The sequence below is a fragment of the Varanus komodoensis genome, unplaced genomic scaffold (assembly GCF_004798865.1).
Source record: "Varanus komodoensis strain SLA01 unplaced genomic scaffold, ASM479886v1 scaffold14_1, whole genome shotgun sequence".
NCBI lineage: Eukaryota > Metazoa > Chordata > Lepidosauria > Squamata > Varanidae > Varanus > Varanus komodoensis.
Genome location: NW_025335438.1, coordinates 21,489,069 through 21,513,784, shown reverse-complemented (window position 1 = coordinate 21,513,784; position 24,716 = coordinate 21,489,069). Strand labels below are relative to the sequence as shown.

Sequence of the window (24,716 nt, the reverse complement as noted above, 5' to 3'; positions counted from 1 at the left end):
TGATCTTCATTCTGATGTGTTGCTTGTAGAGCATGTGAAGTAGCCATGGATTAGGGTTTAACCGAAGAGACAATTCTGCAATGCAATGCTTTTCAATATCTCAATTTTGATTTACTTGTGAACAACATCATCATGACTTCAACACAGATCCCATGCAGGTAAAATACAATGCACAATAATAATCTTGTTTGTTCAGGCGGTATTTGGATGTTTAGCATTGTTTTCTCCTTTAAATTTAGAATCACCATAAGGGTCTAAAGCAGGAAAAAGTTACAATCAATCTGAATGGCCTTCTGTCAAAGTGTGAAGTGTTCCATGCGTTTAAGCTACTGTCTGAAAAGATACCAGTCTATCTGAGGTGGAAGCTATATGTAGTCTTCTTTAAAAATCATAAATGTGGGTGTAGGGGTATGGTCTTATTGTATGTAGTACCAGGAACTCTTTTCTTTATAGTAGTTATGCCACCCATCATTCATTTCCAGAAGGTAACAGTGTTCATTGCAGCACTTCCAATATGCTATTTGTTGTATGGAACACACGCAGGTAGTATGACAGTAGAACAGGCGGGGCCTGCAAGTGGCTCAGCTACATCTCCTTCCAGCTCTGTCCAGGTTCCCTTCTCAGGACTGTAACAAATGGTGGACGATTTGTAGGCCCCCTGTAATACAACACAGTTTGTTGAATTAGCCAGTAAATGACATCCAAACAAAGCCTGGATAATTTTGACTAGAAAAGAACTAGTCCTTTATTGTTCAAGTACTTTGAATGCCAATGTGCGTACAAGCTGTGTTCAGACACAACTTCCTATCTTAAAACACCAGAAGCAAAATTAAGGCAGAGGCTTCCAAACAGTAGGGTTGGGGACATTGGGTAGGCCAAAGGAGAACTGATTAGAGACTGATCTCCTAACCACCAACTGGGGTGGAGGGGCAAGGTCCAGCAGGCTCCTGGAAGTTGTGCTAGCTGATAATCAAGATATGCCAGAGATTTAGGCAAATAAATGGGCATACTAATTTTAGATGTGAGTGTCTGTCTCCTACATCTACTGGACATCTCTTATTTAAGATGATGATGATCAAATATTTTATGATGTTATTTGATGAGCATCATTCTCATCAAATAATGAGGAGCAAAACACACTAGGTATGGATTGATTGCTTCGGTTGCTGAGTTCTTTCTTTTTACATTCATGTTTTGGGATATCTTATTAACTATCATGGGAACTAACCTGGGTGGTTTGGCTTTATTTTGCTGGTGATTCCATTGATACAGATTTGTTGGCTTATTTATATTACTTTCAGTGATGCAGTGCATTTTGCTGTATAATTGCCTGATTGGAGCAATTGTGGAAATGCTTGCTCAGAATAAAGGTTGACTAAACCAATGAAACAACCCTACTAATTCAGGCAAAAACGTTTGGTTTGATTTGGGGTTTTTTGCATAAACAATGTGACTTGATGACTGTTTGAATCTCATCCCTCCTTCTCAAAGTTCTTAATTGTTATAATAAAACCTTAAAAAGAAATCCCTGCTAATGATTTCACAGAAAGCTTATAAATCAACAAGATTCCCATAGTTCAAAGCTTCTGAAAGCAAATATTTAGATGTGTATCATTCATGAGGAGGGGAAGGAGTTACAACATCTCTCAAAATGGTAGCTTGAGCACCCACCGTCAGATAGGTACATACCATACTCCAGCTGTAGCCTCCTACAAGGTAAATGCTGTCATCAAGAACTGCACAGCCAGGACCACTGCGTCCCTCCAAAATAGGGGTCTGCAAAATATTCCACTGGTCGCCTTTTGGGTCATAGCATTCCACAAGCATGACATCCAGGTGGGAAAAACCTGTATTGCACATTCATAAAATAAATTGCATTACAAATATTTTTTAATGGAATTACTACAGTCATTATGAAAAGGCGCATCATTAATTATTTTTTCCCCTTCAAAAACCCATCTTAACTAGAAGAGTGTTGCCTTTTGAACTAGAGCAACTGTATTAAAGGAGCAAGTGTATTAAAGAACTGGAACAAGCATGTTAAAGGAGGACAGTCTAATACTTGTTCTTTGTTGTCTCCTGCCAGCCAAGCAGTGACAACACAACCTACAACAAAGAGGTTGAGACAGCTATTCCTTGGCTTTGCCATCACACCAACAGATAAACAAGTGTCAGAGAGTGTCCATTTGGGAGTGTTACTGCCATGAGAGTAGTTCTGACTGATTTTTCTACTGTCGTAATATGTATGCAGAAAGGTTAACTGGAATTTTAATTTGGTGGATTTGAAGGTATAAACTAGTGGGAAGTTCAGTTGTGTAAAGTCCATGCAAGTGAATGGGAGCAGCACAGGTATGATAGAGCTTCCATTCATTTCAATAGAACTTGCAGAGTAGAACTTCTTTGCAGGTGTTGCAGATATGCTGATGCTTATACATATTTTTCTAAAAGGTGAGTAGTTATTCATACGCTCTTGATTTTTGTGGACTCGAGGTTATGTTAAAAAAGAAAAATGAATGAACAAAGTAAGAGTAAAATCAGTGGAGTACCATTTTCAAGGAACAGGAAACTATCAAAAAACAGGAAGCTATCAAAAAATGAATGAACAAACTAAGTGTAAAATCAGTGGAGTAGCATTTTCAAGGAAGAGGAAACTATCAAAAAGCCCTACAATAAGCTGAAAATAGACTTACTATTGTGAGAAAAAGAAGCTATTGACACTAATACAAACATCCAGGTTTAGAAACAAAAACTGCAAAAAATATTGTCCCTCTGAGCTCTATGTTGTGAACTTATCACTTTGATAACAAAAACAATATTTCTTTTAGATATTTGCAGTGAAAATGACAGACAGCATTTCATATTTTTAAAATGAGAGGAGCATAAAAATACACCCTAACAAATTTCATTTTTGCATCAAATGAAATAAAGTGTAATGAATGAAACTGGGAGAAGCCAAGCATTTGTTCTGTAACAAGGGAACTTTATACAGCTTGGATTATAGAGATTATACTAAAAGATGCATTTGTTTAGGAATACTTTTAATAACAAATGTAGCTGATAAGTCTAATAGCGGGTTTATAGTATAGGTCATTCAGAGAACATCCCCCACCCCCGCTTCCCGTTATCAGCTGTCTTTATGACAGATCCAGCTGAGTGAAGATAATTCAAATCCCTGAAGATCAGCAGCAAGAGAGAACACATAATTAGGGCTATTGGACTGCTCCATCCAACTTACAAAGAAAATAACATTTCAGGATGTGGTGGGGGCGGATTAAAGGCCATCCTATGACTGGAGTTGGCAAGATTATTTTAGTAGAAAACCTTCTATGAGATCGCTACAAAGACAAGAGTGATTTCTAGAATTAACATTTGCATATTAAGTCTAATAAAGGATTTTAAACGTGCAACCCTACACATGCTTACTCAGAAGTAAGCCCTACTACATTCAGTGTGGCTTACTTGTAGGTACACATATATATGCTTCAGTCTCTTGAAATCTAGGAATTGCTTCTCTTTTGAGACCCAATTTAGCTTCTTCTCCAGCTGCATATCTTGGAAAATGATTTACGGAGGCAAATACTGCTGGCAATTTGGGTCAAAAATAATCTGTTTGTTACAGTGAATTCATAGCGATGACAAATCATCCATGCTTCTGAGTAATGGAAGTTCCCATTTTTATTATCTAAAACATTCATTACTCATTTATTTAATGTACTGTTATAATTTTTTTGAAAATGCTGGCTCAAGCATCGTGTTAAATAGTGTGGCAGGGCTTTTAACTTAGTAATGACTAACCAAACAAAATGTGTTTATCAAAACATAGGATCCTATATTGTTTTGCTAATAAAATTGTAACCTTTTAAATGATTTCCTCCAATTGCATACAGTCGATCATTCATTACAGCCAAAGTATGAATAGCTCTCTTTGTGTTCATATCTTGTTTTCTAGCCCAGACATCCATTACAGGGTCATAGCAATATAGCCAGGGAACATATTCACCATTGTGGACTCCACCTGCAAATTAAATATACCTTAATTAGTTAAACTGTGGACACAACCTTTAATAGGATAATTTGGTAGACTAGGCCTTGTTTTGAGATCAAGGGAAGTCTAAACAATGACTTACCTGAAATATAGATTTTGCCATTATGTACAGCTCCTGCATGTGCTGCCAAGGGCTGTGGCAGGGAAGATACATAACGCCATTCATTTGTCTCTAAATTATAGCATTCCACACTTGACAAATAGCCAGTTTCATTTCTCCCGCCAACCACATACAAGTTTTTGTCAAGCCGACAGGCATAAAAACTGGCTCTCCTAGACCAAAAGAAAAAGAAAGAAAAAGCAGTTAGTTTTTAGTGACTATAATTAATACTACCATTTTGTTTTACTGAATATATCAGTGAGAATTCAGATGATCTTTCCCCAGTAATGTACTCCCATTCTTCCTGCCCTAGTATCACCCAAGGTTCTAAATATTGCAATATTTGTAAGCAAATATTGCTTATTAGTTTTGGATCTTCCATCGCAGTTCCTTTTTATAGGAAAAAGAACAGGAAAGTAATGGTTTTGAGCAGCAGTTGAAGAAGGTTATCAATTGCAAGGAAACAAGATGATAAACAGGCTGATGATGGTACAGTCATGGGGGGGTGGGGTGGAAATGCACCCAGATTTTTTCCCCTATTCTGTGAAAGCACTTTTCTAATTAATAAGCAGAAATTTGCAACAATCTGCTCTCCAAAGCTCCATAAATTGTCAGGCCCAATAGACTTCATTACCCAAAATGCTGTAGCATACGATATGACAGGTGCTTCCCCAAGGTACCTGCTATGGTACAGAAACTGTCATGCAGTGATGCTTCACTGAACACTACTGTGAACTTGCATCCTGCGATGACAATGGCTCCTGAAGCTCTACCCTCTTACTTTATATGATCACACCCTTCTAGAATATCCCAAACTATTCTGGAGGAGAGATCTTGAAGCGTATACCAAATCTGTTCCCCTTGCTAGCTCTACTAAACAGGCAGTGCCATTTCTAAAAATGTGCTACATCAAGCAATTGCTTGAAATACTTGTTTGATCAGGCCAGGCCTATCCAGTGTCCTGGGTTGCACATTATGGACAATTCCTGCGTTGTTTAATATGGGGAATTGTTGGTTTAACCCCTAAATAAGCCAGAGTTCCAGGTTCAGACATCACAAAGCAACCCAGGCAAATAGGCAAGAACCAGTTACATGGACTGTCTGAACTAATTTGCTTATATATTTGTGTGAACTTGGTTTGTGCATTCCAATACAAACTGGGAGCATTTTACAAGAAATATCTGCTTCATCAGCCCTATTCAAGTGTGCAAAATCCTGCTGAACATATCACACAAGTGAGGCCACACCATATAGCCCTGTCCCTAAGATCATGCATCTGTGATGAGGAGCCCTGTCCTGTTAAGGTTTCCACCAAATGCACACATTTCTGGTCAAACACCCTGGTTGTATGTGTTGTATCAGGAAATGGGTATAAGGTAAGTGGGGCTCTGAAAGCTGGAACAGGGCTATTTTTCTTCATGTAAACATTCTTCAAATGTGAAAACTGAAAAGTGAGAATTTCCTGCTCATGTAGACCTCAGTGTGACCAATGGACCAACTGATGGACTGGCGTATGTGACCAGACTGTGAAATAAATACCTTTGAGTGGTCCCTGTGTAATCTTCAGAAGGATAATTTCTTTGCAGTAGTGCTAATTAACACTCACACACTAGGTAAGACAGGAGTTTTGCTTAAAAGTGATGTGCTGATTTTATTAGCTGTAGTAGATTTAAACAGGAACTCATTAATGTTTGGGGCATCTGGTACCAGGGGAGGATATAACAACTCAGTAAGAGAAAGTAAGAAAATGGGATAGATAATGTAACAATAATAAATTATCTTGACATTCACTTTCTTTATGGTCCTTCAAGGGTCATTGTTCCCAATTTACTAAGAGAACCACATCATCAGATTTTTTTTTCTTCAATTATCATTTTTTCTTCTTTCTGCACTACTGCAAATAGAACAACTTTCCTTGTATTACATTTCTGCCCTCCAACAAGGGTTTATCTGGCTAACTCTCAACAAAATATTTTCCATCTCCTTGGTTCCATGTAGAATGGAAATTTATGACTTTGGTCTGGAATCAGAACTGACAGAAAGTGTCTTGCCATATTGTGCGCTCAAGTTATTTTCAGCACTTCTGAAAGTCACTTCCATTTCTAAAAGCACAATTGCAGCCACTTTGTATCGGCATTTAATACATGGTGCTAATAGCTTTGAGTCTCTGTTTAAGCTTCGTGTACACATGACAAGATAGGAAAAGAAGCTAGTCAATGAAGTATATCCCATATTCTAGCAAACTCAGCTCGTAAGTGTCAGCAGGACTGTAGCCAAACCCAAGCCACTGCAGAATAAAGCAGAAACTCCAACAATCCAGTGAGCATGAAACATGTGACATAACCACATGTTTACAGGGGCATGTGCAAAAGAAATATGGAAGCAGAAATGAAGCTTGCTTTGAGGGATCAGCTGAGTGGAACAGGGCTCTGCCTTCAGGCAGGGCATTTCAGGAGTTTTGCATTGACTAAGGTGGAGCAGCCTTATACACATTATTGTGGGCAATCACTGCATTGCTCCTTTACAATGAAAGGTTTGCATAATACCAACTGAATTTCATGTGTTAATACAAGACATTTTACTGTGTTGTAAGAAATATGTATGTAAATGATATATGCTCTTAAACAGTTAAACACAGCTATGTTTAATCAATACAATTGAATCAGATACTTTAAAACATCATCAGGTTTTTTTTTATTTTGGTCTTATATAAACAATACAATCATCTGGTAGTGTTTCTTACAATCCTGCTAACTTTAGAAACAAATTTTGTTACACATTTTTCATCTATGTGCATTCTTGACTTCATCCACATAGTGTCACTGTTAGGAGCAAAAATGTAACAGTCAGCTTCATTCTTCAGATTAAATGTGTGTTTTATGGGCAAACTCCCAATAGTAAAAATATTAAGTTTCCCTTATCCTTCTTTTTCCACTAAATAAATTATACTTGAGCCATAGAACTCTAGTTAATTAATGTAAAATTTAATTGCTATAAAAAGTCTTCCATGCTAAAATACTACACTAAAAATTCAGTGTAGAAACGAAATCATCCCCTCATATACATCTGGTCCCCCAAAATATATTGCCATCCCTAGTAAAAGAAATTACATCAAATTATTCTTGTGGATCAGGATATTGGTCTGGTTACAAGTCCTGCAGTGGCTTGTGAAAAGTCCTTGTAATGAACTTAGCTAAATTTTACAATGCAGTTACATGGGAAAGGGAAAAGAAATTCTTTCCTGATCCCTACAGGCAATGAATTTATGCCCCGAATCTTGAAGTTTGATTGCCAATCAGATTGAATAGCTACTAGAATTATTACTAATCATATCAGTGCCAAGATCCTTTTAGAAGAGCTCTGTCAGTTGAAGAGATTTTAATAAAACATTGTGCTATTTGTTGTAATTACATGACTTCCTCTTTCTTTTCCTTTAGCATGAACAATAAAATTAACTGGTCGCTTAAGGTATGTTGTGATTGGACAATTTTCTCATTTGCCACTAGAAATACTATTTGTTCCTATTAGTATTTCACCTCTGGGCAAGAAAGAAGGTGTTCTGAAAAAGTTAACATCTTACTAAACATGTAAGAGTCATTCACCTGTAACTGTTCTTTTTGTGAATATAGAACTGTTCCTGCACAGACCACTAGGGGGATGTTCTAGAAAGTGCCGCAAAATTAGCACCACAGATCTCCCCACCATGTGCAGCAGGAGATGATGCACTAGATGAGAGGGCAAAGCCCGTACTTTCCCATTCAAGTCAGTCTTCTCACACAAAGCATGGCTAAAGCCCAGGTCACGACCTTCTAGGACAGAAGTGGCCAACACACAGCCCATGGGTTGCTTGTGCCTCCAGTCTGCTGTGCAGCTTGAAAATACAGCTGTTTTAAGCTTCTGTTGTGTTGCCACCAAAATAAAGTGGCAAACTGCCACTGTAACACCAAATTTCAGTGTTTAGGCTGCAGCAAGAGTGCAGCCTGTGCAAGGGGAGAGAGGTCCAGCGGGTGTAAAATGGTCCTGGCCCCTGCCCAATCCCCAAAGTTGGTAATTCTTGTTCAAGGGTCTAGAATCAACATAGTCTTCTATGGTATGGACAGAGAGCAGGATGTGGTACTGAAAAGAACAGTAAAAGGTAAGCACCCTCAAACTGATCTAGTTTGATTGAGCTATGCTACTCTATTTGACTCTATAAGGGAAGAAAGAGATTGCATCTGTAAAAACATGGGAATTTCCTATGGAGGTGTTCTTGTGTGGGATTCTTCCCAAGTTGTTCCGGGTGGTACGAATGTCAGGCAGGCAGGGATTGTGGGAGGCTTTTAAACCTCCCAAGTCAGCTTTGCACAGCCAGGAGCACAGCTGGCTGTGAGAAATGTCTTTTCAGGCTTTAGAGCTGGATGGGAGGGAGGGGAACCCTAATTTTAATCCAGGTGAAGCACCTTCTAGGTTGGTCCATGCCATGGGCCTGAATGATTTTCTGATAGCTGTGGATGATTTTCCTGCCAGCTTAACTGGCAGCTTTGCCAAAGAGCTGATTTTGCTCTGGAATGGGTGAATGGCCGAGATTATTGATACAATTCCTCCTAAATGCCCCTACTAGCTGAAAGGACTGGGCCCACTCATCTTGCAAAGCAACCTTCTAGGGGTACAGGAATGGATCCTGATTCAGTTGTGGATAAGTGATTGGAATCTGCTGCTGGGATGCCAAGGGCATAAACCAGATAGTAGCAGAGCATCACTCTCCTTCTAGCACCTGAAGAGGCAGTGAACCTGCTTATGAGGAGCATTGATCAGCCCTAGGATCACTGCTGCCTGATCCGTTAGGCAGAAAAACTATCTGGTTCTTCTCTGCATCCATTGGGCTTGGCATTCTAGCAGCAGAATTTGTGTCATCTGCAATATGATCAGCATTCCCTGCACCTCCTCATCAAAATCATTACTAAAATGTTGAACAGCACTGTCCCAGGACTGAACCCTGCACTACCCCACTTATTACCTCTTCCTGTTTTGAGAGGGTGCCATTGCTAAGCACTCGTTGAGTCTGATTTTCTGTAGCCAACTGTGAATCTACCTGATAGTTGTTTTATCAAGCCAACTTTTAGCTGTTTGCTGATCAGGATATCATGGGGCACTTTGTCAAAAGCTTTGCTGCAGTCAAGATATATTATGTCCACAGCATCCCCACACTCCATACAGGAAGTTATTCAATTAAAAAAATGGTATCGGATTAGTCTGGTAGGATTTGTTCTTGACACATTCATGTTGGCATCTAATGTTGCCAGTATACAAATGACATTCACTTGTTTATCATTTTCCCATTGCTCCAGCACCAGACTCCTGAACCACTTGTTTGGAATTAATAAGGGACAGGATATGGACCTAAGCCTAACAAGACAGGAGTGCTCCAGTTTAGTAGAACTGCTCATCCCTTAAAAATCAGATTGGATGTCAGGAAGTACTTCCTGAGGGTTAGGACCCCTAGGATATGGAATGGACTTCCAAGGCAGGTGTCTGAGGACCCATTGGTGAGGGTGTTCAAGGAAAGATTGGACAACCACATGAAGTCCCTTCTGACTCACTTTGTTTCTAGGTTTAAGGATTCTGCCTGTGCTGAATGGGGATCCAGTCCCTTCAAATATTCAGTTTTGAGGTCTTAAGGTTCTTCTGGAAGCAGCATTAAATCTGAATGCTGAGGTGACTGCTGTATTCAGGTGTACTCTTGTCCAGCTTAGACTAACACCCTAAAACAATATCCTTTCCTTCAGGCTGCAGACCTGGCCATGGTAGAACAAAAGCAATTATATTATATTTGGACAACTGCAGTGCACTCTCTGTGCTTTTGAAAAGGGTCCAGAAGCTTACACTATTCAGTAGTATGACATTCACACAATTAATTGTTATTCCTTGTTTAGCCTGTTCATCTATCCCTAAGGCCTATTTGGTTGAGGTAAGGGAGAGGGCCTAGTCAGGGGTCACATGAATGCCCTGGAACTCCCTTTTGGGAAACCTCACCCTACCTTCTGTGCATTTGACCAGGTGGTCATGGTTACTTATTGTTTTATGGATACTCTTTTGTACTGCTGCTCTGAGAGTACTGTTGGTTCTTTTTATGACTTTTTGCTGTTGCTATTATGGGCTATATTTTATCTTGATTTTCTAAGCTGTCTAGTGTTGTAATTGAATTTCATTGTACTTTTTATTTCTGAAGGTTAGGAAAGGCAGGGTACACTTTTATAAATAAATAAATGCACTGGGAATTACAGTTATGTGATTCAGATTTTAACACAAGCTGGAGAATAATTCAGGGGTCTGAATGCTCTAATTTCAATCAACATGTGTGCCTGTGTATGTTGTAGGGGGAGGATAGGTCATAGTCATCTAGATAGAGTCCATACACAGGAGAGAGGGGAAGGAGCAATGTTTTATGACACAGCACTGATGGGTGAGGGTTAGAAAACACTGATTGGTGATTCCTTGCCACTTTTGACGAAATGGGTGAAGAATGTGACATAACTTGGTAGAAGGTGGGGCAATTTCTCAAATATCTAATGGTAACAAAAGTAATAAGGGTAATGCAGTCAAAAGCTGCTTTTGGAGGAGTTGTATGGGGTCTCAGCAGATTAAGATTCTTTAGATTTTGCCAAAGGGTATTGCCATCTACACAGAATTGGTATTGACCTGACATGTATCTGGTTATGTATTGTGGGCACAGAGAATGAAAGGAAGCAGTAGATAAGTGGTGCTTAAATTGTAAACCCAAATGACCAAAATACCAAGCATGAAATAGCTTATCAAAAATGACTCATATTTAGTGAACTGTAGGACGAAACCTCCCCTGGGGGGGGGTCTACTAATCTAGATTTAGCTAAGGAATATTAATTAGATCTTTCCAGATGGTTACATATTATTGTGAAGGTTTTAACTACCTCCCCACCCCATCACTCTAGCAACCTTGGATTTGGCTAGAGAAATCCAAGGGTGCTAGCATATGTGGAAGTCATTATTAATTGCATTATTGAATATGGCCCTTAGGCACTTGGTTATTTTAGTTGGTTAGTAAGGCAATATCCCAAACAATCTTTTTCCAGTTTCCAACTGATGGTGCACTTGTAGATTTCCAGACTGATCACATTTCCATTCTTGCCACAGACCAGAAGAAGGTTATTGAGAGTCAGTGTGGTGTAACAGTTAAGAATATGGGTCCAGGATTCTAGTCCCTGCTCAGCCATGGATAGCTTTGGGCCATTCAGATTCTCAGTCCAGCCTACCTACATAACTACCACACAGTGTCATTGCTGTGGGGATAAGATTAAGGGCAGTGGCAGGAGGAGGACATAAGCCACTTTGCGTTCTTTAAAAAAGAAAAAAAGGCAGGATATAAATCTAATAAATAAATCCTTCTGCAGTAGATGCTTGTTAGGTCCCATGAAGAGGGACAGTGGGACAAAGATCTACAGTATTACATGCATCCTGATCTGTAACTTTTCTTGTGAATCTCTACCCAGAATCAAAGAGGTTTGCAGTCCTATGACTTCTGCTTAACGATTCCTTTATGAGCACCACTTCTTCAGCATTGGGGGCTCTTCCCCTTGTAAATATACCTAATTTTGACTGTTGTGAGATGCAACCTGTATATTGTTTTAATTGCATTTCCCTCAGCTCAGATGCAATCAGCTAGTGCATGTACAAGGCCCACAGTGAATACTATTGACCATCTTCATTGTCACGGAAAGGGCAAGGAGCAGGCTCCAAGTAGAGGAAGCAAAGGATAAGAACTTGGTTTTCAGAATATGGACATGGAAATAAGTGACTTCCCTGATGAGAGCTCAGAGAGGGAACAGCATGATCTGACATCACTATTTATGAAGCAGAAGTTGAGGTTGGAACCAAAGTTGCTGCAGTGGAGATGGAGGAAATGTTATATGTAATCTGCAGTAGGGATGTGAATTTAGGGAGGGTAGCAGTGTGAATTCAGTTTCATTAACATTGTAACTGAAGTTGAATTAGTCAATATCATTTTAGCTATTGCATAACCAAATGAAACAGAAAGAGAATCTACACTTTGCACCCAGATTCAGTCCCCAGTTTCTCAAAGGTAGATTTAGGAAAGAATCCAGTCTGATATATTCCAAGCATAGAATTATAATGTTAGCAAGATGTACATGCTGCTGGTTGGCAGCTTCAGTGAGAGACTGAGTGCTGGACCCACATACAGATACTGCCTGCCTGTGGGTGAACAAGCTGAGATTTAATCCACAAATGGCAAAGTGCTGGGTCAGCAGGATAATTGACCTGTGGGGGCGTATATGGCCTATTGCACTCCCCTTGCAGTCTGAGAATGCTCCTTCTCCTGTTATCACTTCTGTGGCCATTATGGCCAGGAGTGCTTTTGCCAGCAGCATCCTTGCATGGGGAAAGTGAATCTGCTCATTGTCAGGCAGGCCTTAGGCATGACCGGGTGGAATCACAACAATGCACAATATGAGATTAGTTTTGAAAAAAGTTCAGAAACTTTGCTTGATATAAAATATGACATCAAGATTTTTTAGCAGGAGCTATTTTTTTAAAAAAAGATCCCTTGTCTTTGCTGATGTAACAGTTTCACCGACTCCCAGTTTGTTTCCAAATCATTCAGAATGCTAATAAACATCTTTAAAGTTCTTAGCAGTTTGGAATCAGGACACCTAAAGGACTGCTTCACCTTGTCTGATTGTGCTCATCCACTCCAATCCTTGATAAAGAACTTGCCCCATGTCCCACCACAAAAGTGCTGTTGGTAACGAGATCTTTGAATGAAAGCTTGCTACAGTGCCAGCAGTACTGTGTCAACAAGATTTGGGATAAAGGAAAACAGATGGCAAAAAGAGGAGACAATTGCACTTGGGGCTTGATACAATCTCAGTTGCATGCTTTTTAAAAAGAGACACCATCCAGCAAAAGTTAATTTGTATTCATTTCAGTGAAAGAAAGCTAAATGCATGCTCAGCCTTGGAAATATGAAGGGCATAAATGCAGCAAACTCTCCTCTGTTCTTAAATAAGGGATACTGTGACACACACATGTGGATATTGAATGACTTTTCAAAAATGAGCTGTTCAAAAAATTTTAAAAAATCATTGCAGATGCCATTTATGATCAAAATCTAGCATCCAGTACAGAATTTAGTATTTCTCCCATCCAAGGAAGGATTAATGCTGTGGGGATCCTCAGCTTAGGGTCAAGGTGTTTGTTCTACTTTCTTTTTAAACTGTGACTGCATTTTAAATAGGTCTATTTCTTATTGTAAGCTGACTTGACCACTTTGCTATAAGGCATTTTATAAATACTGTAACTAAGTACTTTAGTAAGTACATAAATCCTTGCTTTGGTGGACAGGGAGAGAATCCTTATTGCACTCAACAGAGATTTTGTCATAAAAATGGCAGCTGTGCCAGGAAAGCTTCTTTTATTAACAAATATGAACTGTAAACATCTGTCTTGAAAGGCTTTTGACTTAATAAATAGTAGGTGTCCAAGGAATTCACAAGGGACTAGTCAGTAAACAATACACATATTTTTAAAATGCCTAATCACATTTTCAGCAATACTATCTATCCTCAGAGGCTCTTACTACATTGAAATAATTGATTACTCTATGAGTTATGTTAGCTCTGCTGAAGGGGGAAGGTTAATTATCTTCTTATAAAGCCCCAGTCAAAACAACAACACTACCAAAAGAAAAAAGAACCCCCCCCCCAAAAAAAAACAAAACCCCAGAACCAGATTTTGGATTTCTCAGTGCTTAAAATATATATTTTAAATATGAGGCAGCCTAATAGAAATTACTGAGGCTCTCCAGTGTTTTGAAGTCATGGTACATGCTTTACAGACCCTAAATCTGACTGCTCTAAACTTTAGAGACACTGGGGCTGTGAAAAGTTGATTGTTTAACTGGATAATAAATTCAACATCTTCTATTTTTATGGATGCCCTAGCCAAAGGATACCCACAAATGCTTTACATATTCTTCATTAGTATCTTGAGATGCTGATTATGGCTTGTATAATGGCAGTGTATCTCTCATTATACAACCTTCCAGTAACTAACCTACTAAAATTTAGAGAAACTCTAATCAAGTCTCCCTCTAGTGGGGAGGCTAAAGAACAAGGTGTACTAGTGGAGTGTTTACTGTTACAATCCCAAAACTTTAGAATTTTCTTACTGACTAAGCAAGAAAGGGATCTTGAGGTGCTGGTGGACAGCTTGATGAAAATCGCTCCAGTGCTCAGCTGCTGTGAAGAAGGCGAACTCTATCTTAGGCATATTTAGGAATGGAATGGAAAATAGAACTGCCCAAATCCTACTTCCCTTATACAATTTTTTGGTGGGACCACACTTGGAATATTGTGTTTCGTTCTGGTCACTTTACCAGAAGAAGGACATTACTGAGTTGAAAAAAATACAGAAAAGGGCAACAAAAATGATCAGGGGGCTGGAGCAGCTCCCCTGTGAGAACAGGCTACAACAACTGGCACTGTGTAGCTTAGAAAGAAGACAAGTAAGTAGAGACACAGTAGAGGTGTTCAAAATTAAGCACAAAAGGAGAAAGTGGAGAGGGAGTCAACACTATCACTTGGGGTCATTCCATGAAACTGATTGGTGAGAGGCTTAGGACAGCTAAAGGGAAGACAGCTAAAGAGCATCAGCAGATAAGAACAGCCAAGCTGGATCAGAGCAACGATCCGTCTAGTCCAGCACTCTGTAGGCATGGTGGCAAAGCAGCTGCCCACAGGTTCCCTCAAGCAGGATGGGAGCAAGACCTCCATTTCCCCCAGCATCCTCAACAACTGTTCTTATCTGCTGATGCTCTTCCTTGCTGCCCTTTTGAAAGTTTTGCAAGGCATTCCATAAACTTAGGAAGTTGATTTTTTTCTATATACATGGTAGATCATTTTATATTTTGCTTTCTTATAGCATTATTTGTGGATAATTCAGTGATGATTTGAGGTGTAAACTTGTGCTCTCCACTTTGCATTTGTATAAGTTAAGTGGGGATATAATTATTACAATGTAATAAACAAACAAGCTGGGAACCACTGGAATGTTCATAGTGGGAGGAATAAGATCAAGGCAAAGGCATAAAGAAACCATCCTTCATCCCTCTCTTCTTCCATGGTATGCCTCTGTAGGGTTCCTCTGGTACCTGATTATATAGTGCTGGCAGGTACAGGGACCTAGAGGGTGCTGCTTCCACCAATTTAAGTGACTCCTGAACTGACCAGGGAAGCAGCAGTGTCATTATTCCACCAATCCATGCTGAAATTCAAGAAAAGAGCTGGTATTATCTAGTGGTTAGAGTGTTGGACTGGTTGTCCAGAGACTTGGATTCTGGGCCCTACTTGGCCATGAAACATATTGGGTGATTTTGGGCCAGCCACTGCCTTTCAGTCTAACTTACCTCAAAGGGTCATTGTGAGCATAAGTTAGACTGGAGGATCATGTATGCTGCCTTGGTCTCCTTGGAGGAAACACAGGATATAAATATAATAAATAAATAAATAAATAAATAAAAACAAGATAATACAAATAAATTATTTGTTTTGGACAGCTAATGACAGGGATGATGTCAGAGGTGTTGCAACTTTTTCAGCCTGAAGGCCCAGTTCCATTTCAAAGAAACCCTCAGAGACTCATGTCTGTGATCCACAGGGCAAAAAGCAAAAAGGTGGGGCCACAGCCACAAACATCACCAGCCTAGTCTTACTTCAAGCTCTTGCTGCCAGTAACAAAGGCTGAGAGGTATTTCAGCCTTTTAGGATGGGCAAAGACTGCATAAGTGCCAGGAAAGTACCAAATGCTCAGTGGTAGGGGAAGGGGGGCAAGGACAGCACAGGGGGTATGACATGCAGGGAAGCACATGGGGCCAGATATGCTACCCAGGCATGAATTTCTGAACTCTTCTACTGGACATTACCTTTTGCACATCAGGTGGAATACAACACTGTGAGGTTTTATATACCGCTGCTTCAACATTTAAGGTTATAGAGATTTATTAAGCTACAACACAAACAAAAAGCCTTTAGAACAAGCTTCCATTTCAATACTTTAAACAACTCCACAAGATTCTTTTGTTTCAGAACTTAGCAGAAAAAAATAAACAAACAAACAAAAGTCAGCAATAGCTTCTCAGTGATACCACATTCTCCCAAATGTGAAGTAAGCTTTTACCTTTCCTGCATAGGTGGAAGTTGTATCCAGCTGTTAAACCTAGGATCATATCGGCTGACAAAGTTGGTACTGTGCTTTCCTGTAAAGAGATTGGTTTTATTTTCTGTCATTAAAAATTGCAGTATTACAATATTTTTTTGCACATCTTAACAACCTTTAAGAAAATCCCTTCCTTAGAATAATGTTCTAAAAAATCCACAAACGTGTAACTGCAGCTTTTAACAGCCAATAGCAAAAAAAAAAAAAAAAAAAAAAAAGAATAATTATTTTGGCTGCATATAACAAGGCTTTCTATAGCCTCTTTTAAGACAGAAATCCATTGCTATTTTAAAAGATGTGCCATAAATAAAATTCTTATGGCACTGCAGGAAATTACTGTTCTGAGGTTGGTGGGCTTCTCATGGCATTTCATGAATATTTTGTAGCAATCTGTAGAATCATGGGTGAACAGGTTGATGCTGACTGCATACAAAGAAATGAATAAACCTTTATCAAGGGCTCAGACATCCCTACATTAGGGATTTCCACCCATGGCAGTGAAGGAAATACAAAGGATTTTCCAGACAGAAGTATCACAAATGAGCAAGCCTTAGTTGGTTCTCCATACTGTCTTTTAGGAGAAGAATTCATATATGCCATTTGGGAAATAAAGAATTCCTGTTTTCCTAAGCCAGGTTATTTTAGCATACAAAAATAAAAAATAAAATAAAATAAAATAAAATAAAATAAGGATTGTAGAAACCTACATTACCCTGACTACTAAGCACTGGCAATGCATACCTTCAGGATATTAAGCCTGCACTATATTTTACATACAGATTGACATCAACACAGTAAGCCTGGACCAAGGGAGTGGATGGCAATTTATGTTTAACACCTGAGCCTTCAACGCCCATCTTTAAAAAGCACCCTTGTTTCTTGTATGTGTGACTGAAAAACAAAATCCCATTTACACTAGAATCCAATCATGTATCTCACAATGAAATAAATAGGTAGTCAATGGTCTGTCAGGTAATTTTTTCTTAGTGTCAAAACACTAAAATGCAAAAATGCAGGAGCACAGTGTCTCACTCTCTTTTAATTTCTAACCTACCTTCAAAACTAAATCAGGCTTTCCAGGGCTGATGTTTCATGTTTTGCAATGAAATGAAGATATACCTCAGGGGGAAAATAGGTATTCTCTACCTAGCATACAAGTATGTTGTTTTCAGGACTGAACATGCAAACCATGAGTCCTGAAAATACAAAACTGTCAGAGCCCCTCCAGTCATCAGAATGGACATATATTCCAAAATATGCACTGATAAGCTCAGGTTTAGATTACTATAATGGCCTCTATCTGAGACTGCCCTTCAGAAGATGCAGCAAGTGCAGAATGCAACAGGTAAGGTGCTCGTTGGGACACCCGGCTATGCTCCCCAAACACCTGAGTTAAAAGAACTGCACTGACTGTCTATTAGATGCTGAGCCATATTCTAGATTATGTTATTATCACAGAAAGCCTTAAACAACCCAGGAACAGGATATCTGACTGCCTCCTCTTATATACATCAAACTAACCTGTAAGATCATCTGAGAAGGCCTTGTTGGTCATTCCAAAATTATTGGAATGTCACCTAGAAAGCCTCAATTGCTTGCCTTTGCAAAAGGGACCCCCACCCAGGCTTTTCCCTGGCTTAAAATCACATCAACCATGGCATTCTATTTTATTGCTCTTGTACTGCTCTGCATGATTATCATTGCTGTTATTGTTGTTACGTTTTCTAAAAGTGCATTTTAAATAAGTTATTAATATATCAAAACTGCTTTGAGTTTTAAAATTTTGGTTATATAGAAATAGCAAAATAATAGAAATATCAAAATGTTCTGCCAAAGAAAGCATGTTCTGCATGGAAATTGTTTAATTCATGTAATTTGCAGATTCTAGTGGCGGACATGGACAGAGGTGAAAGAAAAGTCTGATACTACACTATACATACAATTGGAACATGGAACGTGTGGAGTATGAATCAAGGCAAGCTGGAAACTGTAGAGCAAGAACCGGAACAGTTAAACATCGCAGTACTTACTGTGACTGAACTAAAGTTGGACTGAAATGGTGCATTTTCGGTCAAATGAGCACAAAGTTTGGAAATGACAAACTCAGAAAAGGAGTGGCTCTACTACTGAGGCAAGATGTAGCACAGACAATAAGGGATATGGTGTGAAGCCTGACCAAATGATATTCTCAGAAAACCTATCAACATAACCATAATTCAAGTACACAATTCAACAACAGATGCTGAAGAGGAAGGAATTGATCATTTTAATGCAATTGTCCAATAGGAAATGGATAACACAATGAACCAAGACATGCTGATGCTTCTAGGTAACTGGAAAGCAATGGTAGGAAGCAAAAGAGAATCAAACATTGTAGGAGAATTTGGCCTAAGGATCAGAATGAAGTACAAAGATGACTCCCAGATTTCTGTGAAGCCAACAATGTGATTATTGTAAATGCATACTTTAGGCAACTGATTAGATGACTGTACACATAGACATTACCAGAAATCAAATAGACTATATAAGTGGAAGAAGCAAATGGAGAAGTTGTATTCTCATTGCCAAAAACAAGACCAGGAGAAGATTATGGTAGTAATCATGAAGTCTTAATATCAAAACTAAGAGTAAAGCTGAAAAAGATCACTAACAGAAGTACAGTACCACAGCACAACTTAAAGAACATCCCTGATAAATTTAAAGTCCACATAAAGAACAGATTTGCATTACTGGACTCAGCTGAGAACCAGAACTGTGGACTGAAACCAGAGACATTATTAGGGAAGAAAGCAAAAAGACTGACAGGAGATACGATAACACTTTTCAAGAATATGAAAGGCTGTCACAGAGAGGAGGGCCAGAATCTTCTTGCAATTCTGACATAGTGCAGGACATGGAATAATGGGCTCAAGTTAGAGGAAGTCAGATTCCAGCTGGACATCAGGAAAGATTTCCTTTTAGAGCAGTATGGCAATGGAACCAATTTCCTAGGTTCTTTGTGGGCTCTCCCATATTGGAGACATTCAAGAGACAGTTGGACAGCCTTCTGCAAGGAGAGTTTTAAACTGGAGTCCAGCATTGAGCAGGTAGCTGGACTTGATGGCCTTATTGGACCCTTCCAGCTCTACTATTCTATGATGCTATGAAATATTTGCACACATTAGGGGAACTCAAAAATAATTTACAAAAGTGCTTTGCTGCCACAGGTAACCCCCTCCAGAGTGTTGCCTGGACTTTTTAATGGGGCTGTTAGCACCTGTCAAAATTGTGGTCACTAAAGCTGACCGTCACAAGCTAGCTTTTGTGATCTTCAAAAAAAGTGTGTGTGTGTGTGTGTGTGTGTGGCGGGGGGGAGCTTGTGATCACAGTGGGTAGGGGGAAGACAAACAGGTCCTGCTACTGGTTCCCCTGGGATACCCTTGGTAGGATTAATGGGGGAGGAGAGAGACAGAGAATAAGCCACAATGAGCCCAATTTCTTGTTGGCCATGGTGTGGGTTTTTCACACAACAACCAACACACCCTGACTCGTTGTCATGTTGTGAGAACTTGGCCAATGTTTCACTTAAAATATTTCCTATTAGGCAGACTATCCTGTCCTCTTAGCCTCTCTTCCAGTACTCTTATTTCTAGTGAAAATGGGAGGAAAAGAAGATGGGCAAAAGCTGCCCTGTAGACAGTTTTCTGAGTATAACACTACCATTTTTCTCCCTATGGTTCAGCAAAATGCTTCACATGTCTCTTCTCCAGCCTTTATCAGAAATGGAAGGGAATATAAGGGTGGGTGTCAAGATTAGAGAGAAATTGTGATTTTATCCATTTGTCAAGGACAAATGACCCTCACTCACCTAATTTTTATTTCTCCAAATTATTTTACTCTTCAGCATGTTTACTTCAGAATTTACTGCAGCATGATTATTTGGGCCATATTTCTGATAAAACATGCATAGGATCCTACTCTTAGGTTCTTTCTAATGCATGTTTAGACAGAAAAAAGTCCAACAGTTCCCAGCATTCCTCACCTAGTCAGCAGGATTACATGGTTCAACTCTGATTTACCACCACCACTAAGGGCATTTTAACTAAATGAGTTTGGGTCTGTTTCCAATAAATCACCTTTTGGTTTTGAACAAGATAGTCATATATATATATATATATATATGGTCTGACTCTGGTACTTGTGAACTACCTCTGAGTATCCTTCCCCTTCACAGTCACTGTGGACACAACTGGGCAGTTATGTCCCCAAGCTTGTAAGAGCAACCCTGGAGGAGAGCTTTAGTAAGTAGGGAAGGGAGTAGACTGGTGCAGCCATATCCAGCTCTGCCCATCCATGTTCAAAATGCAGCAGATAGACAGTAACAAGAGGGTTGCATGGAATAGCACAATATGATTTTATTTTCCTAGCAATCTTTCTTCATTCCCTTTCCATTCTTGAGAGTGGCATTTGACACTACACGTTGCTGATAAAATGAATTGCTAGAGGAACAATCTTCCCACAGAAGGCACGTCCCTTTGCTCAGTAGACATCAATCTGCTTTCCACTATACTTTCCCCTGCCGTGTGCATGTGGCAAAGGAGGCAGCTTTTTTGAATTGCCTAGAATTCTAAAATCACCCCCAGTAGGCAGCTTTCTGGAAAAGCAGAATTGTAGGCATTTCAAATCTTCCCAAAATAATTTCATCTCACCCCTGAAATAGAGCCAAAATGAAACGGCTCATTTAAATGTGGGTGAAATGATTTAAAAATGATCCCTGTGAATTTGGTATGTCTCTAGGAGAAACCTAGAGTACAACTGGTTCATCCCCCTACTTCTTTGGTCAAAAGTGTTTGAATATGTGGGAGGGCTTCATGGTTGCAACAGAAGTCTTCAGATCAGTTCCTGGGGCTCTAGTCCAACAGGTAACCTTTTCTATAATAGCATTTGTATCAGTAACCTTTTACCGATCAGTAACAGTAATCAGTACAACAGCATTTCAGGACAGAGTGGAAAGTTATATTGCCAGAACACCATTTTAAATAAAGTAATTAACTAAAATAAACCTCAACTGGAATTAGACTTTTAGAGTGGACTTGTTTGTATAGCTCAGTTGTTTAAGGAAATGAACAGATGTAACACATTTATATAATTTGGTTTAGTGCAGATGCTGAAATGGGGCTTTCACAATAAAATATATGCAATATATGTAATTTCAGCTGGATCTTCTGGCATTTTGAAGTGAAAATGTGTACCTGCAAGCTGTTTTATAGTTTCCCAGTCATAATTATCTCTGTTACACAGACTGCTACAACTGCAACTCTGCTTTCATGTGCAAGCTTTTCAACAATGTCTTGACAATATTCTAAAATTTGCAAGCCATACTCTTCTCCTTTTGCTTTATTCAGAAGTCTTTTAAATGCCTTGATTTCTCACTGTAGAAAATTTATAAAGTAATCAAATAAAACATGCACATACACTATACCAGTAGATAATTTTTAGTCTTGTACAAGACTAATAATAAGAGTATTGGAAGTAGCAAAAGACTTTCTGAGAATTCACACATGAACATTTTACCTGCAAGTGGCCAGTTTTTCTCTGGAAGAAAAACAGCATAAACTGCAATCACTGTTTTATTGCAATAAGAAATATAGAGAAGCTGTTGCCAAATGTCTTAATTTGGAAATTATTATTCAGACCTTTCAAAAGGTATGATGGTTGGTAAACAACAGAGACATCAAGACTGAATAAGCAGTTCTGCAAGATACTGTATGTAAAGTCCCATTCCTTTCTGTTCATGTGGAAGCTTCTCTGACCTTATCTAGAGGAGCTGTGCTGCAAGTGGGGGGCCTGATATAAAGTTCTTGCTTTAGTTCAAACACTCAAGAGAACAAAGGCCTTGACTAGCTCAACACTCAACACCTAGTTCCCTAGCCCACATTTGTTAGATTGGGAAGGAGGGTAGTTAACAATTTAAGCTGCACTTCTAGAAAACTATCTTTCATTGTGTTCACTTTTTAGCTTATAATTTACTCATATAATATCCAGATACTCTTAGTATTCAGCTGAACCAACAGCTGAAGTTGGGCTTTAAGCACGGTTTTCTACTGTATGCATGCACAGAAGCCTAAGGTTGCAATCTTGTGCCTACCAATCTGGAGTGAGACCCATTGAATTCAGTGCCAAATATTTCTGAATGTAAATACATAAGATTGTGCTGTTTTTTTTATTGCACTCTGCAAATTAGTCAAATTTTCTATTCAGAGTTACTGTGCAATGTTGGACAATTCACTTAATATTTAGTCTTGAGCTGCAGGTGCCACTATAGTTGATTCTATCTAACTCTGGGTTTGTAGTCACTGGAGTCATTCCCAAAATCAGGAAAAAATTAGGCATGAAAGAAGTTCAGGGATATTCTTTGCACCGTCTACTACCATACAAGCAACTGACTATGTGTGAAATCTGTGGATGCAGTCACATGAACAAATGCAGGAATACTCTTGCAAAGGTTGTTTTGTACTAATGTACAGTTCATACTTTCTTATTCATAGTTCTATTAATTATTGTGTACTTACCATTAGGATTCCACTGGTCTTCTCCTCCCAAAACGAACAAGAAATTTTCTACTTCCACAACACAATGATGGGCACTATTGTACGGCATAACTGTGAATAAAACAGGTATTCTCCATCAAGCTCCATCCTAGCACAATGGTTAGAGTTACTCCAGGACAACTCTGAACATCAAATTTGAACCGAGTGAAATTATGCTTTGGTTCCACTGCATAGGTCCAGTTAGCTCAAGCTGCTAAAATCCAGTCCTTATGGCTTCTTCTAAAATTACTGGGAAATAACCAGATTATGTAATCACCAATTTCTCCCAGCAATCTGTCAAGTTTTGATGTTCCGGAAGCACTATATACTGCAGGGCTGTGTTGTGCTGATGCAAGTCTGTTCAACACTAATACTTACAACTGAGCTCCAGCAAATCTCAGGCATAACTTGAAGCCACTCAGTCCAGAGACTTTGTAACAATGGCTGGTTCTGTTGTCACCTAACAGCTCCTCATTGGTAACTGTGGCCTCACCAACCAGGCACATTAGTATCACTCGATATTGTCATTGCATGGCTTAGAAGCTGAGTGGTCTGCACACCTCCAATCCTGTTATGGCTGAAGTATGCTAACAAAGATGTGCCTTTTATTCCCATTGCTCCAAAAGGATGGACACATTGCAAAAACTGCATGTCTACAATAGTGCCATGTAAATGTATTACAAATACAAGGCATCAAACAAAACAAAAAAACTACAAAAGGGGAAAAAAACCTAACAAACACAAAACCCCTCACCCAAGCTTTGTTTTTCTGGCAACATTTCAACAAGAAGACTCAGAGTATTCTGCAGCTTTCTCTTACACAGCAATGAGCAAGCTGCATTTCCATACAGTTTTAAGTTTTTAAATTAAAGTCCTGCTGATTTAATGCCTTCTTCAAATGTATACGCTTAATTTCCTGTACAATGTCATTAGCAGCACAATCAGACATTTTCCATCCATCTAATCAGGAGTCCCTTTGTTGAAAGATCAAAAACTGTTTTACCAGAGTTACAACACCCCCCTTTTTTGGTGTGTATGGGATTAATATTAGGAAAGGGAGAGGAGAAGGATTTTTTTCTGTTCAACATATTTTTTCCTAAGACTAGAATTGCAATGCGAAATATGCAATTGTAACACCATAAAATGCATTGCTTTGTAGTGTTTGACACTATCAAACATCATATGTTGAAGTGCATAGTTACAAAGCTTTAGTTATCATACCACATGCTGTAGTTCTGGCCTGGTGTCACCAGTAGGAAAAATAATGTCCTTGTTCAGCTCATCATATGGGCACCTTAATCTAGGTGAGGACAAATGGGGAGGTGATGTGCATGTACAGGCAGGGAACTTATTGCTTGACATGGATCAGCAGAGCACTTAGGAAACCAGTGCAGTGGGAAATCAATATGACTCAGGGCCAGCTCTTACTTTGTGCTGTTTTGCCAGTGCCAAAAAAAGAGGCAGCCTATCTCACACTTGGATTATTTTGGGTGATATATCTCTCATTTCATTTGTTTTATTATCTTTTATTTTTCTCAATGCACTCGAGCCGTATAGCATATGCAAATAACAATAAGAAATATGTGCAGCTTTCTTGTTTAGGACACATTTTCTTAAAGATCAGGTAGTCTCATTTAAGCTCCTTACTGAGGTGTTCTTTTTCCTTTTGCCAAGGCACTGATGAATAAGCAAGGTGCATATTTAGTTTCCAGTAAAGGTCAAATATCATTTTCATAGTCTGTGCTCGTACAGCTGT

The 24,716-nt window shown here is 39.1% G+C and overlaps 1 protein-coding gene across 1 annotated transcript in view; it reads right to left on the bottom strand.

Annotated features, from left to right (window-relative positions):
- Positions 1-486: 486 nt before the first annotated feature.
- Positions 487-24,716, bottom strand: part of KLHL14 (kelch like family member 14) — a 75,961-nt gene continuing 51,731 nt past the window's right edge. The window contains exons 3-8 of the mRNA XM_044424274.1: positions 22,943-23,032; positions 16,353-16,431; positions 4,128-4,318; positions 3,857-4,015; positions 1,690-1,847; positions 487-658 (exon numbers count right to left, since the gene is read on the bottom strand). Coding sequence (XP_044280209.1) covers positions 518-658; positions 1,690-1,847; positions 3,857-4,015; positions 4,128-4,318; positions 16,353-16,431; positions 22,943-23,032 — 818 coding nt within the window. The 3' untranslated portion in view covers positions 487-517. The remainder of the gene's footprint in view (positions 659-1,689; positions 1,848-3,856; positions 4,016-4,127; positions 4,319-16,352; positions 16,432-22,942; positions 23,033-24,716) is intronic.